We start from the raw sequence: 16,470 nt of genomic DNA, 5'->3' as shown, positions 1-16,470 counted from the left end.
TTATCCCTGCTATAAATTTAGCAATGTCATTTTAGTAGAATGCATAACACTTTATGAATAATGTCCTTGGTAAAGTAATATTTCATATGATGTCAGAACGGTCAGAACATTTCATCAGGCATTTTGACACATGGCATTATGTGCCATACACGTGATACAAACACATGTGCAATATAACCCGTCATGACAGCAACCATCATGGCAGCTATTATACAACTTAATTAAGAAATGTTAATATTCCGCTGCATCATATAACTCTTGTGTCGGCCATGATATGCCAAGTTTATGACATGGGGAGTATTATTTATTATGAAAAAGGGTTCAAGGACAGAGTTAGAATAAATTATTTAAATAGTAAACAGTATCAATAGCCATCAATCACATTTTTTATAACTGACTGGCATTACACTTTATCTGTGCCATCACATGGATAAAAGACATTCAGTTCTTAGGTTTTATTAACATGACATTAAAACTATCTGACATCTTGTTAAGAGATTTTAAACAAAAATGGCATAAATGTTGTTTGGGATGTAACACTTATGGGACTTATTATTGAATTTCCGAAATTAATTCATAAAATTTCCAGAATTAACTAAGCTCTTACAGAGGTCATAAGAGCCAGCTCTCTCAGATTCTTATGTATAATTGGATCGATTCCAGATTAATCAATACCAAGGACTAGGAGTAATCAAGATAAATGATCAAGATAGAATGATTTTTTTAACAATCCTTATTATATATTCTACTCATCATATATTATCTAAAGTTCCATCCAATTTTATCATTTTAACATGAAGGAAAAGGAGGTTAGTTAAAGTTAACATCACATGGGAAAAAACAGTATATATTTCTACTGTAAGAAGAGAATTGAGTTAACAAAAGAATCCATGTTTAAGAGCTTGCTTTTACTCCTAAATAGAACTTAATTTGTTTGAAATGAATCAACTTTTACAGTAATAAAAAATATAAATATAATATATATAATATTAGTATAAATATAAATATTTCATTATTAGATTGTAGAATGCCCAACATAACATAACTTTACATTATGCAAAATGATACTTGTGTACTCTGCTTTAACTGAAATCACATGTGATACCTTTCTGCACCACAAAGTGGCAGTACTCAATAACAAAACAAAAACACAGTAGTTTTGGCATATCTCAGCCTTTCTGTTTTTATTCTGATTAGGTAGATTGAATCAAAATGGTAACAAAGCTATAATTTTTACGCTTTCCTAATTTATATAGCATGTTGTTATTAATATGTAACTGATCTTTTTTAAGCATCTAACCTGTTTTCCCCCACTGCTACAGTTCTGCAACCACTGATTTCTGCTTCCTGCGCTTTACTTTTTGTTTTATTATGGAACACACAAATATAGCAAATATACACATGCATGTAAAAAAAAAAGGTAGAAATTCTAAATTTCTCAACAAAAAATAAAAACATACTACAAAGTGCTTCAATCATAAACAAACAAAAAAAATTTTTACTGAGCATCTTGAGAATATGTCTCAGTTCTTCAGGAGAATCATGATTTCTTCTCATTTTTTTTCTTTTTTTAATTGTCATATTGCTTTCTTTACTGGAAATATTTTTATATATAAAAATAAACATGATTCAACCATACATACACTACTAACGGTGCATCAATCCTGTATGTGTCTACACATGTCTACATTCTATAGTCTACATTTAAACATATTTTATTCATGTAGTTTGTTCTCAAATTTTAAAACTAGTGTCTAGTATAGGTCTCAGAGTGCTGGTTTCAGTTGCCCGGCTTGGCATAGTCTCTGTGTCTTTTTATTACAGCTGCATACTCTCTACCACAGCGGTACATTGTGCGCTTCAGCTCAGCGCTGGAGAAGTCCACATGGAAGAGACCAAATCTCACACTGAAGCCGTCTGACCATTCAAAGTTATCCATAAGTGACCAGGAAAAATATCCTTTCACGTTCACGCCATCATCTTTGATTGCTAGAAAACAGGACAAGACACTGCATTCATGGCATGAAAACAATTGAATATCATGTCTAAGCTTCAGTGTACTGTATATGCAATATATATACACTGGTACATATGCATTAGCCTAAAACAATATGTACTATGATTAATAATATATAAACAGTATGTAGTACGTTAAATTTTGTACACTACACTGCATATGAGACCTATTTTTTACTGTAAGTAAAAGTATAAAGTACACTAAAAATTGCAAAACCTTTTAATACTTCCTGAAGTGTGTCCTGATAAAACTGACAGCGATCAACGTCTTCCAATTCCACAGGTCCCATCTGAGAGAAACCATTTTCAGTGATGTAAATGGCTGGGTTGTTGCATGTATCCTGAGGAATACAACATGAATAAAAATAAAGTGGTGACTTTGTAAATGTAAAATGTTGTCAATAATAATAATAATAATAATAATTAATTAGGTACAGTATACCTTTATGTATTTTAACAGCTTTCGCAGTCCTTCAGGTACGACAGCAAGCCAGGACACGCCACACACTGGCCATGATGGATCTATTATAGCCTCCATTCCTTGGTCCCCTGTGAAACTGAGCTGACTGGGACGAGAGCTTGTGTCCTTTACTTTGCGTGATGTATAGTAGTTCAGTGCAAAAAAGTCTGCTGTGCCTAAAGGCTTGGGCTCATCCTCTGAAAACTTGGGCAAACGAGGCCCCTCAGTAAATCCTAGTTCAAGGTTCTGGATCTCGATCCTTGACCTCATAGACTTTGGATAGTCCCCTGTGCCAAAGATTGGGCAAGCAAACCAACCCAGGTTAAAGTCTATGTATCGCTGAGTGGCAGCCACATCTTCAGGACAGCATGGGTCTAAAGGTTCAGCCCAGTCACTGTTAAGAGCTATAGAAACTTTTCCTCCCTGCATGCGTCTGAAGTGGGCATTATAGCTATGCCAGGCTCTAGCATGGGCACGCAGAATGTTGTGACCTACAAGGTACACTGAGGTCCCTGGTTCTTTAATGCCTGGGGCAAAAAGGCCAGTCTCATACCCAAGTTTAGCACAAACATAAGGCTCATTGAGTGTAATCCAAAGCTTCACTCTGTCCCCAAATGTTTTAAAGCAAAACTGAGCATAGGAGTCAAAAAGTTCTGCAATCTCAGGAGATTTCCATCCACCACAGTCCTCCAGAACCTGAGGTAAGTCAAAGTGGTTCAGGGTGACCACGGGCACGATACAGTTTGCTATTAGGTCATCAATCACTTTGTTATAGTATGCTACACCTGGGGAATAAAACAGAGCAAGACAGAATGAGTTCATCATCTGGAAAGTGATATGCAGAAAACATAAGTGTTTCTAAGTACAATAACATAATGTGGTCTTTAGATGAAATGTAGTATTGAGCATGTATAGAAAAAAAGCATTTTAAACAAAGGTTTTTGTGCATTATTTTTTCAGATGATTGTTAGTTTTGCACAAATAACAGTCTAGGGTTATATATTGCGATTTTGGATCTTGTTAATTTTCACAAAACCATACATTTTGTGTACATTTTGGCACTCAAAAACTTTTATATTATATCCAGCACATATTTTCTTACTACCAATTCTATGCGTAATGTAATATTTTTTTGACTTTCCTGACTGTTTTGATTTCCTAAAATAAATAGTGTGTCACACTCCAGACAGATCACCTTTTGGGTTGACAAAACGTATCGTTCCATCAGGAAGCAACCGTGACCAGCTGAATGACAGACGGTAGTGTGTGAGGCCTAATTGCTGGATACACTTCAGGTCTTCGTCCCAAAGCTTGTAACTGTTGCAGGCCACATCTCCGGTGTGATCTTTATACACTCTGCCTTTGCTGTGGCAAAAAGTGTCCCATATACTGGGGCTTCTTCCATCCATATCCCAGCCCCCTGCACAAGTACACAAGGGTTAGAGCAAACATTTTAACATTTGAAAAGTTTTTTTGCTTGTTGTAAAACAGATTACATCTAATTATGATTGTCACAGCACGTTGCATCGCTGCTTCACAGCTCCAGGTTTAATCCTGAGCTCATGTTACATGTTTTTCTCTGGGTTCACTGGTTTCCTCGCACCTCAGGAAAACATTGACTGACTACAATATGTTAAACCGTGACTTTATGTGTTAGCACATGGTGTAATGGTGTATCCCAGTCTCATGCAAAGTTTAAACAGCACACGACTAGAGGACTGGCATACTATCTAGTACAGTAGCATAAATACACATGCTTTTAAACAGCAGGTAAAGAACTACTGACAGATATATTAAGCATCGAGTTCAGTTAATCTACCTTCGATTTGGTAAGCGGCTGTTGCAGCTCCCCATGCAAAGTCACTGGGAAAATCCTCGACTGGTGCCTTTCTGGAAAAAGCCATCTCGGGTGCGTTCACCTGTCACTCAAGAGTTACAGTGTAACTTTAAATGCCATCCGCGTTCGCAGCACCAGGAAATTCACCCGCTTGAGCGTCAGCACGCACTGCGTGTGCGTAACGACGTCATCACGTACGGAAGGAACCAAAACAAAACAAATAAACTGTTCATAAAGTAGAGGTTCTCAAACGTTTCGTAGCCAGGGGATGTTTCAACTGTAAAAACAAACCCCACAAAACACCCTAGAACAGATTTAATAATAATGTATACCATACTAAATTAAACATTTAATAGATATTAGTCTTGAATTAGATTTTTGTTGTTACACAGAAAGAACATTTTAGGTACACATTGACATTATTGATAGTCTTGGATGTTAATGAGTTATTGTGCCTTAGCACAGAATTGGTACCCCTTCTACGGTGTACTCTGCCTCATACCGTAAGTATCCTGGGATAGGCTCCAAGCCACCCATGACCCTGTGTACAGGATAAAGCGGTATAGACAATGAGTGAAAGTGAGTAATAATAAAAATAATAATAAAACAACTTGGATGTCTGGAGGTCCTCAGACTTCCTCAATGACTACTGGAATACTATGTTTGAAAGAAAAGATTACAAAAAGCTGCTCTTCTGCAACACATATGGTATGGAGCAATGCCTTTATGCCCTTTGCAGTTTACTGAATGCCCTTTGCAGTGTACTGAATTCCCTACGTGATTTCAAATGCCTACATATCAGTTGTTTTTTCAGTAAAGTAAAGGACTGTCAAAACTTGCACAAATGCAGCGAAAACAAGTCTTGTCTCTGACTTTATATAGTTGCATGCAATGTCTGCTCCAACCCCCCTGTTGTGGGCCACCCACAGCTACGGGTCTGAACTTGTCTGAACTCTTTAGACCCACAATGAATACAATGCATCCAGGATTGTAAAAGATTGTGTTAAAGCTGTAATATGTTATGTTGACAGATAATTTGCTTTGACAGTTACATCAAGAATTCTGCAATTTGCCTTAAATTGTTAGTTAATTTGTAGGCTATGATTATGTTTTGACATTAAATAAAATAAAATAAAATGAAGATTAAAGAAATCAATTTTAAAAATTAGATGTGTTTGTTTTTTTGTCAGACCATCACTTTAACAAGGAAGGCAATAAGAAATGTACAATAAATAAAAAAATAAAAATATAAATTCACAAACACAAACACACACAAAATTAAAAAGAAATCATTAAGCAATTAAAAAGTTCACTTAAATAAATGTATATTTACATTTACTTCAATATATTTTCACATAAAATACACTTATATACTCATTAATTAAATATTAGTATACTCGCTAGTTAAATATTTTTTTTCTGAATTTATTTAAATAAATCTTTGTGTAGGTTTTTTTTTTTACAGTGTACAATTAATTCCTCGGATTTCTTTGAATAATTAATAGGCTGTATCATCTGTTGGTGGGTTTTACATAGAAGATTTTACATAGGTACACAGAGACTGAAACATTCTCAGACAGGAAAAAGATATTCAGGAACTAAAATTTTTCCCTGTGAGCATGATATTAACAGCACTGGCCCTCCAAAGATTCATTCTTACATTCTTTAACTAAGAAATATTTTTTTCTTGTTTTGTCTTGTTACTTTTTGTATTTAAAATATAAAGAAATAAAACAAATAATAAAATAAAATTTAAAAAAATAAAATAAAAAACTAATGCAAGTCTTAAAATACACTGATCAGTTGTCACATTTGCATAACTATTGAATAACACTATTTATTCAGTTACTATTGCACCTGGCAGAGGTTGAGCTATATTAGGGATGAAGATATTTTAAAAGGAGAGAAATAGGGCAAGCATAAGAACCTGGGCAACAAGGGCTAGATGTGATGGACAGAAGACTGGGTCAGGACACACAGTGCTTCACCGCTTGCTATGCTGTGCAATTGCTAAGTTTTGCTTGCCCTGTACACTGACAAAAGTGCCCAAAAGTGGTCATGTGAGCATCAGAACTAGACCATGGAGCAATGAAAAAAGGGCCTGAGGTGAAGAATCATGTATTGTTTTGCCTTAGGTGAACAGTCAGGTATGTGTACATTGCTTACCTGGGAAAGAAATAACCAAGACAGGATGCAAGAAAGCTGGCCCAGGCAGTGTGATAGCCTCTGCAATGTTTTGGGTCCTGGCAGTAATTTGGATATTACTTTGACATGCACCACAAATGGCAGTGGCCTCTTTCAGCACCTGCTTAATGTAAAAATCATGGCCTATAAATACCCCAGATCTCAATCCAACTGACTGTATGTGTGTGATGTGCTGCACAAACAAGTCTCAATTCATAACTTAGAAGATCTGTTATCTTGGTGCTAGATATCACAATACACATTGGGTAACAGCTGTTTCGACGGCACAAAAAGGGACCAGCAATATATTAGTCAGCTGGTTGGCGGCATGGTGGCTTAGTGGTTATCACTTCCAGGGTCTGGGTTCGATTCCTCCATCTGGGTCTGAGTTCTCACGTTCTCATTCTAGCATGTGCTTGGTGGGTTTCCTCTGGGTACTCTGGTTTCCTCAAATTTCTCATAGTGTGTGAGAGTGCATGTGAATTTTGCTCGGAAGGGGGTAAAATGGGAATAAATACAATGGTCACTGGATGGTTTTAATGTTATGGCTGGTCTCGGTGTGTGTCGTATGTTATATATTAAAGTACTGTAGTCGTTTTTTTTGCGGTTGTTGTGGGTAGTGGTGTGTGTGTGTGTGTGTGATTCTGGACACATGGGTCGTTTTCTCAGTGAAACCTGAGCACTTTGTAATCAGTTGGTCCCTTTTTTTAAAGGAAAAGGTAGCCGACCCGCGCTGACGTCACCGGCGGAAGTGGAGCTCTCGGATTCACACGGAGTTTAACGAGTTGAACAAACTGGGAGCTGCTCTGTCCGGACCTCCGCGGCTTCACGGGTTTACATTTACGTTGTTAAACGTTTTTTCCATCTCGTTTTTTAAATGCTGCGGGATACGAAGAAGACCTGTGGATATCCACGTAATATATCTTAGAAACCGGAGTATCCCTGTGTGCCGCGCGGAGACCTGTGTGTGTGTGTGTTGCGGTGCGGAGCTGTTCACTCGGCGTGGGTTTAACTTTTGTTTTTGGGAAGTTTGTGAGCAGGCTGGTACTCGAGTTTTTCTTCTTGGTGTTTTTTTTTTGTTGTAAGCTTGGAGTCTGCGTTCAGCGTGAAAAGCAAAGTTAACCGAAGCGTGCTCAGATTCCCTGAAGTTTTGTGTTTGTGTGTGTGTGTGTGGTTGCAGCTGTCTCCGCGTGAAGCCTAGATATAAATATAAACAACAACAACAACACGATATGGATTACAGGCAGCAAACCCAGCTGGTATACTTAAATCTACACCGGAGTTAAAGCCTTTGAATCCGAATGATTATTCTTTCCAGCATAATCGACTCGGGTATAATCGTGATCCTTGACCGACTCAATGGCACCGAGTCGTAAACCGAGCCGAGTGGAAAACAAAGGAAGGATCCCGGAGCGCGTCTCTGCACTGCTGCATGTGAAGCACACAAAGCCCGCGCGCATCCACGTCTAACCACCAGGCTTCCACTATGACCTAAACACACTATCGAGCATCTTTGTTTTTTTCCCCAAATATATTTATATACAAATATCTAGTGAGACAACGAGCTCGTTTATATGCGTGTGGGCGTGTGTGCGCATATATAAAAAAAAAACCCTAACATTGCAAGCAGCAACCCAGCATTTGAATGCTCCACTAACTTCACCCAGTTGGAAATGTCGCTCAGCAGCTGGTGTGGGCTTTTCCTAGCTTTTGTCCTGCTCGAATCTGCAAACTCTGCAGCCTCTAATGAATGTAAATCCTACGATGAACGCTCGAAAGTCGGAGGTCGGCCAGGGACAACGGACAGGAAGGTGGTGTGTAGCAACATGGAGCTCCAGCAGGTGCTGCCTGTCACCTCTTTTCCCAACAGGACAGTCACACTGTAAGTAAGACCCTTCATGATTGGAGTTTTCTTGTTTACAGTCTTGTAGTGCAGTGACACAGCCAGGTTTAGAGCTCCTGCTGGAAGGAATGAAGGCGAGACTGTAAACCTGGATGTATGAGGTACACATCTGGCATGCATTCAGATGTACATCTTAAACACCCTAGACAAATAGAGCTGATATACAAATTCTGTTTTTCCGACCCACATCTTTTGTAATGTTCCTCTACTAGGCTGGTGTTCTTCCAGTCCATGCTGTCTATCATTTGCAGCTAGTTAGTGGTCCTGTGCAATGCAAAGATGGACAAACTTGGGTTATTTATTTATGTTCTTACTTACTTATGTTCTGTGAGCATTTTTTGATGGAAATATTAGCCTATCAGATCATGCTGCTAAATTCTCATATATAGATATTTTTTGGTCTACCCACATGCCATCTGGCACATCGGGCAATAGATAGTCCGCACTCTGGCCGTTTCTGTTGCTGTTACTTGAGAGAGTCGGGTTGCCAGCTTGATGCCCAATTGTCATTCACACACTACAGGCAATTTGGAAATGCCAGGTAGCCTAATCTGCATGTTTTTAGACTGTGTGAGGAAACCCACCAAACACAGGGAGAACTCCATGCACACAAGACGCAAGGCGGGATTTGAATCCTCGACCCTGGACGTGCAAAGCGTCAGTGCTAACCACTAAGCCACCGTGTTGCCATATAAACAATAAAGTATAAAAGCATGCTTAACTTACTGTTATACTTCATTTACACCTTCAGCATTTTTGATAAGGTACTGTGAATGTGTCAATTTACATTTTGGTTGCATTTTTTAAAATGGTAGCATGATTTGACAGAACACCTGATTCCGTAGGTGGCATGGTGGCATAGTGGTTTGCACTCTGGCCTTACACCTTCAGGGTTGAGAGTTTGGTTCCTGGGTTGGCACCCTGTTCAGATTGTTCCATGCCTCATTCCCTATGATGGATAAATGAACCCAAATTTATATAAAACCTGGACATGCTACAGCTAAGTTCTCTTATATGTTTTGATTAACTGATCTATCCCTATCAAATAATGCTAACAGTACATAATCACCTAAATAAATTAAATTAGTTTTCTAGCTTGACAATTTCGGCATGCACAGAACCATTTAGTACTTTTTATTAAATGTTTATGCTGGAAATTTAGTAATCTGAAAAAAAGGAATTCTAAAAAAAAAAAAAAAAAAAAAACATCCTGTGCGTACATTGTCCATCTTGAACACTGTGCCAGACACACTTTTGGTCTGTGACATGTTTTGACACCCCTGGTGAACATTGATAAGGTTAGTCTCATGATAAGGAATCTGAAAAATAATCTAACCACTGGTCTCGCAGTTTATCCAGCTCAGCTCAGTGGTCTTTTGACCACTGGTAGCTCACCACCACAAGTTGTTTTCTTTCTTTTTTTCTTAACAGGGTAGTCATCTAGTTGTCATACACACTCTTGTCTCTAGTGAACATTTTCCATCTCTGGGTGTTCACTTTTAACATGCACTTTGGGTCTGACAGATTGCTCATAATACATTTCTGTACAGCATACCCTCCATTTGAATTTACAGTTCTTATACAGAACGTACAAACATGTTTAGTCTTCATCTTTTACCTTGAGTCTGCCTTGATTTTAACTTGTAAAGTGGATTGTAGGTGTAATAAAAAGATATAGGCTTCACGTAAACATAACTATACTCTCAGAAAACTCAATCCTTAATCAATTCGATAGATTTTTTTCATTTTACATTTACATTTAGGCATTTGGCAGACACGATTATCTGCCAAAAAAAGCAATATAACCCATTTTAAACAAATCATCTTCCACCCAAAAAACCTTCTTTACATTGATGACTGATGTACTCTTAGTTAGTAACCTAGACAACCAGTGTAAGCATTTATTTAATGATGAAACTTCAAAGCACTTATGTAAGTTGCTCTGGATAAAATCATCTACCTAATCTAAATGTAAATATTACCTGATAATTGCTTAATTTCCTACTGAATTACCTGATGCTTTGTCATACAGATAAAGAAGTAATCTGGCAATTGATAGCCTCTGTTTCCATGTGCAGTATGTTGTGGTGGATTTAACTTATTCAATAGAAAAACAAGCTTGTGAAAAATGGATAAAAAAGGTAATAAATATATTAATTTGCAGAAGTTAAATTTGTTGTCATGGCATAATTACATTAGACACTATACAAATATATGATATCTTGCAGATTTTGGTGGCTTTGCCATCGATGGCATTAACTCATTCAGTGCTTCTGTTGCTAATAAACGATTTATATGCTGTGCTCTATGCTTCAAAAGATGATGTGCATGTAATGGTAAATAATACTGACATTACAAAGTTTATAATTATTATCCCAAATAGCATTAAATCAATAGTAAAATCACTTACCAAGTAGTGCCCTTAATTAGCGGTTAGAAATGGATTTGTGATTCTCCCTTATGTTAGAAGCTAGTTAGCTTTATCGCTCACGTTAGCTGTGAAACGCAACATGGAAGGTTAAGAGGCAATTCCATAGAAGCAGTTATTGAGGAGACAAAGTGTTGTTAAAGATGACTTAACATTAAGGTGTTATTTTTTGCTGAAAGGTGTTCTGTGACAGGTTTTGTATGTGGGCTTTGGCAATGGCATTTGATAAGAAATGTCCCCTTGGCCATGCAGAAGTGGGCGGGACCAAGAGACAAGTCTTGTGATGTCACATGCAAAATGTCTGTATGAATCCTCTCTAAAAGGGAAAAGCTTTGTTTTAAGATGTTCTCTCAGAGGTATAACAAAAAGACCTTAAAATATTTTATATGACACCTTTTTTCCTAAAAAGGTATTGTTTGTTCTCTGAATTTGTATCTCACTTGTTGTTAAGGAATGCCATAGACAATGGCATTATAGACAACCTTTTTTAGGCTTAGCTATTTTGCTAAGTAGCTTGTTTACATTGTAGGTCTTGCTTCTCAAGCTTTACAAATGGTTTATATTATTTTCATGTGTGTTTAAGCATAAGGCTTTGTTACGCAGCCTGTTTGAATTTGGAGGATTTTCTAGGGTTTATTTCAGAAAAGTTTGCTAATATCTGCAGTTTTGTGCAAAAGTCTTAAACACCCTTCAATTTTTTTTTTTTACAAAATCAGTTATTTTTTTTCTTTTAACGGAGATGAGGTACAATACTTTGATGCTACGTAAAGGCACAGAAAATCCAACTATTAGTACAGTTAGTATACAGATAAAGCAGATCACATAGAAGTTGCTCAGGGGTGCAGTGTAGGGGTGTACAGTGTTACAGGTGGTCTTATGTAAATATAATATTAAATGCTGTGACTAAAATCATTAATCCCACTAATGTTTAACTCATGAATGGGTTTAAAACTTACAAATGATCACGCTCATTAACAAAAAGTACAGGAAAATTAAGTTAAGCCACCAGTAATACTATCCTGCCACTCAAGTCCTGGCATCATGGGACCGAAGATTATATACAGAAATCAGTACCTACAGCGGCTCTATTGACCATAAAAAGACCCGTAGCTTTGTCCTGGCTTGCTGGCTTACTATAGGTCACGCCAGCCCCCTGCTGTAAACATGAAGCAACATGTTTACTTGTCCAGTGGAAATGAGGTACTGGGGGATGGTATTAAAAGCTGCTGTTTATCACCCAGAGCACTGATTTTCTTTTCCTTTTTTTAAATTAAATATAAACTCATCTGTACAAGGGGTGTTCAAGTCAGTGTGCAGTAGACAGTCTGATCATAGTCCCATCGTTCTGAGAGAACTTTCTACCTCGATGTGCATTGATATAGCAGGGGACTCATCAGGTTTCGTCTTCTGTCCTCAGCAATTAAATGGGAAAAGGTATACTTTTTCTTGGGTAGTGTTCCCAGAAAGTCAAGAAAACCAAGATATTTTCGTGTTTCTTACAAGATATAATAAAGTGTTTACTAATAATATACTTATTCATTTAATTAAATTGAGACATGTCTGTATTTTAGGGGAACATCATAAACTGTCCACTGCATTTATTATTATTATTGTTATTAGCAGACATGCATTCAATCAGAATTTCTCCCTGTATTAGCCTGTAGAAAGAAACGACAATAGTGCATCCTGTGTGCGCGGGTGTGAGTGAATGAGTATGAATGTGAGTGCACACACCTGTGCTTGTTGTTCTCTATGAGTATAATAACTCTTTAAGAGCTCACCATTTCTCTCTCTGTCTGACACACACCTGGCACTTGCAGCAAAGCACTGTGGGACAAGATTTCCTCTACTGCAGGAAAAGCTGTTTCGGTTTGAAAGTCCAGCAGAGTCCTATTAAATGTTGTGGTTCACAGAGAGACCGGATCAGTTCGCTTCAGGGGAACACGAATTAGTTCCACACCAATCCAAGTCCCATTTCTGTCCAACTACAACAGGAAATGTCCCTTTGTTTCTGCTGTTTTATTGCCTCAATTTCTCAACCTGGCATAGTTATGGCGTAATCTGAGCACGTGTGCTTTTTCCTCGAGTAGGTGTTTCTTCAGGTGGTAGAATACTTTACTTGCTGGGTTTGATTTGTGTAGCTGATGTCTCATAAAAAGCTGAACTTAAATGTTGGTGAAAGCGGGACTCAGAAAAACATACACTGCTGCAGCTGCTTTTTACTTCTCGCATACTGATGGTTTGGTTTGGGTGATTTCTTTGTACTGTCTGATGCTTGTAGATATAAGCAAATATCCACAAATATATTAAAATCTTTCTTTTCTTATTTGAATTAAAGCATATGTCACCTTATGAAATAAGCAATGTGTTAAGATAAGGATCTATAGGTTATGTTCTGTAGATAGGGGTAGGAGACATAGGATTGGACCATTCCAATGGGATGTAATTGGTTTACCTAAACTTAGTTTGCTAGGAGATGATGTTACTTAAACCTTATCTAATATTACGATAACATTGTTGGCCAGTTAGAAAGTGCAGCTGTGTAGTAATGGATATGTGGAAGCTTACTGGTAAAGAAGCCTTTTTGTTTATATTTCCAGCTTGACAACAGTTAATTCAGTTTGGATTTATCCGAAGATAAGTGTATAAGATCTGCTGTGCATGCTAAACGATGAGTATTTGTCAGTAAGCAGTATTCAATATTGAATAGCACTTAAAAAAAAAAAAAAAAAAAAAAAGTTTGCCATGAAAATATCGAGACGTGGTAATACTTTCCAGATTTCATATAATACACTTACATTTACGGTATTTGGTAGATGCCCTTATCCAGAGTGACTTGCATGTTTATCTCATTTTATTGTACATCTGGGCAGTTGAGGGTTAAGGGCATTGCTCAAGGGCCCAACAGGGGCAACTTGGTGGTGTTGGGGTTTGAACCTTGGACATGCCTTAACCACCAACTACCCCTGACCCTGATAGTAATAATAATAATGTGTGAATTTGATGTTGAATTTAAACAGCTCACCAGAAAATACCGTTTTGTGCAGTTTTATGTATCTAGGTGCCGATTTGATTTATATTATGAATGATCACAATTTATAAATATCCTAATTTGATATTACGTTTTTTTCTCATTTTGTTACGATTTAAAGAACTCGAACCTTTAAAAAGAGTTAAATTAAAACATGTAGTTTTAACAGGGACTAACTGTAGCTGCTAACATGCACAAGTGGCTTCTAATGCACACAATATTTTGGGGCTAATTTGTGCTCATGATGTTTTGAAAGTGTGTACGTGTGCGTCATGAGTGCCTTTAAGACAAATTAACTTGTAGAGTTTGAATAAAAAGGCAGATAGCGGGGCTTTTTACCACACAAAACTTTTGCTAATGTAACGCTTAAAAATGTGTTTCTGTTGCACCACTTGGAAACTTGTGTGCTCAGCACAGAATCAGTTCATTATTCATTAATCCTGGCTGATCAAACTAAAAACCAGCCAAGTCTAGTCACTGGCTGATTAAAAAGTGCATGTCTGTTATAAATGCAAAAAAATATTCTTCACTTGATTTTGGAGTCAGTGTGGTAATACATAAATCACCACACAAATGATTCATTTCTGTGTTTTTTTTTTTTTATTCAAGAATCAAATATGGGAAGAGATTTTTGTTCATTTGTTAATCGGTGGTAAAATGTTGCCATTTCTATATCATTATATTTATAAAATTATGATTACTTGATTACTTAAAGATTCACAATATGAACTGAATCAGTTACAGGAGCCTCACTATATAATCTGAAATGGAAAAGAACCGTTATTTTCGAGTCCGAACAAATTGTGACACAGTATGATGAGTAATAATCTTCGTCTATTGTAATCGAATTGACTTGTTATTTTGTCCTTGAGCAAAGATCTCACTGTACTTATAACACAGGCTTAAACCAACTCACTTGATCTAAAGCAAAGATACCACTAACAAAAGCCACCTGAGCAAGTTTAATGAGTCTTGCAAAAGGCGCCATGAGCACCTGTCAAGCACCAACAGGATGAAACGTACATGCAAGTATTCCACTGTTATCACGCTGCGTCTCGTCAATCCTCTGCTGTCTTTTAGCTGGATGTTTTTAGTAAAAGCTGGGACTTTAACTGGGCTTGTTTTGTCTATGATAGACATCTGAAGTGAGCAAGTCTTGACTAGCTGTTGTTTATTTTTTCTTGGGCCTCTAGAAAGCTTGAACTGCCTCCTTTAAAAGCTTTGATTTAACACTGTAAAAGTTCTCTATCTTTTTCATTTTTATGATTTCAACCAATATTCAAGTCTTGTTAAGTAAAGTTAAAAGTCTTAAAGCTGACTACCCGTAAAAAATTAAACGGAGTCTTTACCCATCAGCCGTCTCTTTACAATCTCAAGATAATTAAGATAGGAAGATTCCTGTCTCCAGGATTGTGAAGCCCACAGGCACCAAAGCAAAGGATCATTTACATGCTAATTACTACAAGTAAGATCTGAATTCCGAGTTGCCCTCCCCTGCACTTCATTATACCTGCACTCTCTCCATTTACGCTACTATTGTCTTGTCCCATCATCAAAGCAAGCCCATAGAGCCTTAGACAGAGATGCCCAAGTCCAGTTCTTGGGATCCTCTTCCCTGTAGTGTTTAGCCCCAATACGCATGTAACAAACCTGAGGACTGATCAGTGCTCTGGAATAGGGTCGGTCAGGTCTCATCATGTCTGATTAGTCTAACTAACAATTTGTTTTCTTATGGCCACACAGCTGGTTAGTCCTAATCCAAGTTCTTCTTGGGTTGTGTTTGTATGGGAATGCTCTTACGTCAACTGTTAAACATAGCTGTTAATTTTACCAAGAATTTTAGTTATCTCCATTATTTTTAGCACCATCCTTCCAGGTATTTATAATGCATTGGATAAATCTACTTAGTTTGTTTTCTTTTCCTATTCTTGTAAAAGCCTAAACTACTGGTCAATTTAAGTGTTACATTAAGAACATTATCAGTACTTCTTATTACAGTCTGTATAAATTCTGACGTGGGTTGGTGGCTAACCTTTTTAGGAAATCCCTAATTAAGACATGTTCACACTTGCACCCCCACTCTACCCTGCTTCCACTCTCCCTGTTAGCATCATAATTGGGGATTTTGTATAACATTGAAATGACTGATAATTTATCATAATCAAGAGTGGACATGTCATTTCTCTGTATTTTATGTATTAAAAAAGTATTGTTCTTTTTTTTTTACAACAGGTTTTCACTTGGTATATGTATTTAAGCATATCTTACATTGCGGTGTGGTGGACAGCACGATCACCTGAAGCGTTTCCTAATAAAAACTGGAGCTGTGCTTTAATCTGTTGTGGATGATCATTTTTAATCAGAATTGATTGACACAAATTATGTAAATAACCTTCCCAATGTTAAATGTTTTAAAACTGAAGAGTTGATTAATATACCATACCTTTTGCAAACCGCTTCTATCTTCAGCGAATACTTGTATTGTATTTTGTAAGAGTAGCACTTCTTCTTTCGGGTTTATGGGCGGTTGGTGCATTACTGCCACCTACTGAGCTGGAATGTGAAGGAGAAAATTGCAAATTCCATCGCATTGTGTGAGACATGACCTTTA

At 37.2% G+C, this 16,470-nt stretch overlaps 2 protein-coding genes across 2 annotated transcripts in view; one reads left to right on the top strand and one right to left on the bottom strand.

Moving 5' to 3' along the window:
* Positions 1-1,245: 1,245 nt before the first annotated feature.
* On the bottom strand, positions 1,246-4,445 carry LOC128527051 (cytosolic beta-glucosidase). The gene is made up of 5 exons (XM_053499335.1): positions 4,296-4,445; positions 3,672-3,896; positions 2,459-3,261; positions 2,234-2,357; positions 1,246-1,989 (listed from the first exon to the last, which is right to left on the bottom strand). The coding sequence occupies exons 1-5, from the start codon at positions 4,378-4,380 to the stop codon at positions 1,781-1,783; spliced, it is 1,446 nt and encodes a 481-aa protein (XP_053355310.1). The 5' UTR covers positions 4,381-4,445; the 3' UTR covers positions 1,246-1,780.
* Positions 4,446-7,255: 2,810 nt separating this feature from the next.
* The window catches only part of LOC128529292 (adhesion G protein-coupled receptor A3-like), a 36,104-nt gene continuing 26,889 nt past the window's right edge, over positions 7,256-16,470 (top strand). Inside the window, exon 1 of the mRNA XM_053502707.1 lies at positions 7,256-8,379. Within this exon, the coding sequence (XP_053358682.1) occupies positions 8,171-8,379 (209 nt within the window). The 5' untranslated portion in view covers positions 7,256-8,170. The remainder of the gene's footprint in view (positions 8,380-16,470) is intronic.

The sequence above is a fragment of the Clarias gariepinus genome, chromosome 1, assembly GCF_024256425.1.
Source record: "Clarias gariepinus isolate MV-2021 ecotype Netherlands chromosome 1, CGAR_prim_01v2, whole genome shotgun sequence".
NCBI lineage: Eukaryota > Metazoa > Chordata > Actinopteri > Siluriformes > Clariidae > Clarias > Clarias gariepinus.
Note: the sequence above shows the minus strand (reverse complement) of the source record. Positions and strands in the feature narration are given on the sequence as shown.

Bases quoted from the DNA above. Each gene is read 5' to 3' on its own strand.
- LOC128527051 (XM_053499335.1), bottom strand. From the start codon at position 4,380: ATGGCTTTTTCCAGAAAGGCACCAGTCGAGGATTTTCCCAGTGACTTT. The intron at 3,262-3,671 runs GTGATCTGTCTG...TTTATTCCCCAG, and splicing joins ACGTTTTGTCAACCCAAAAG to GTGTAGCATACTATAACAAA. The intron at 2,358-2,458 runs GTATACTGTACC...TGTATTCCTCAG, and splicing joins AGCTGTTAAAATACATAAAG to GATACATGCAACAACCCAGC.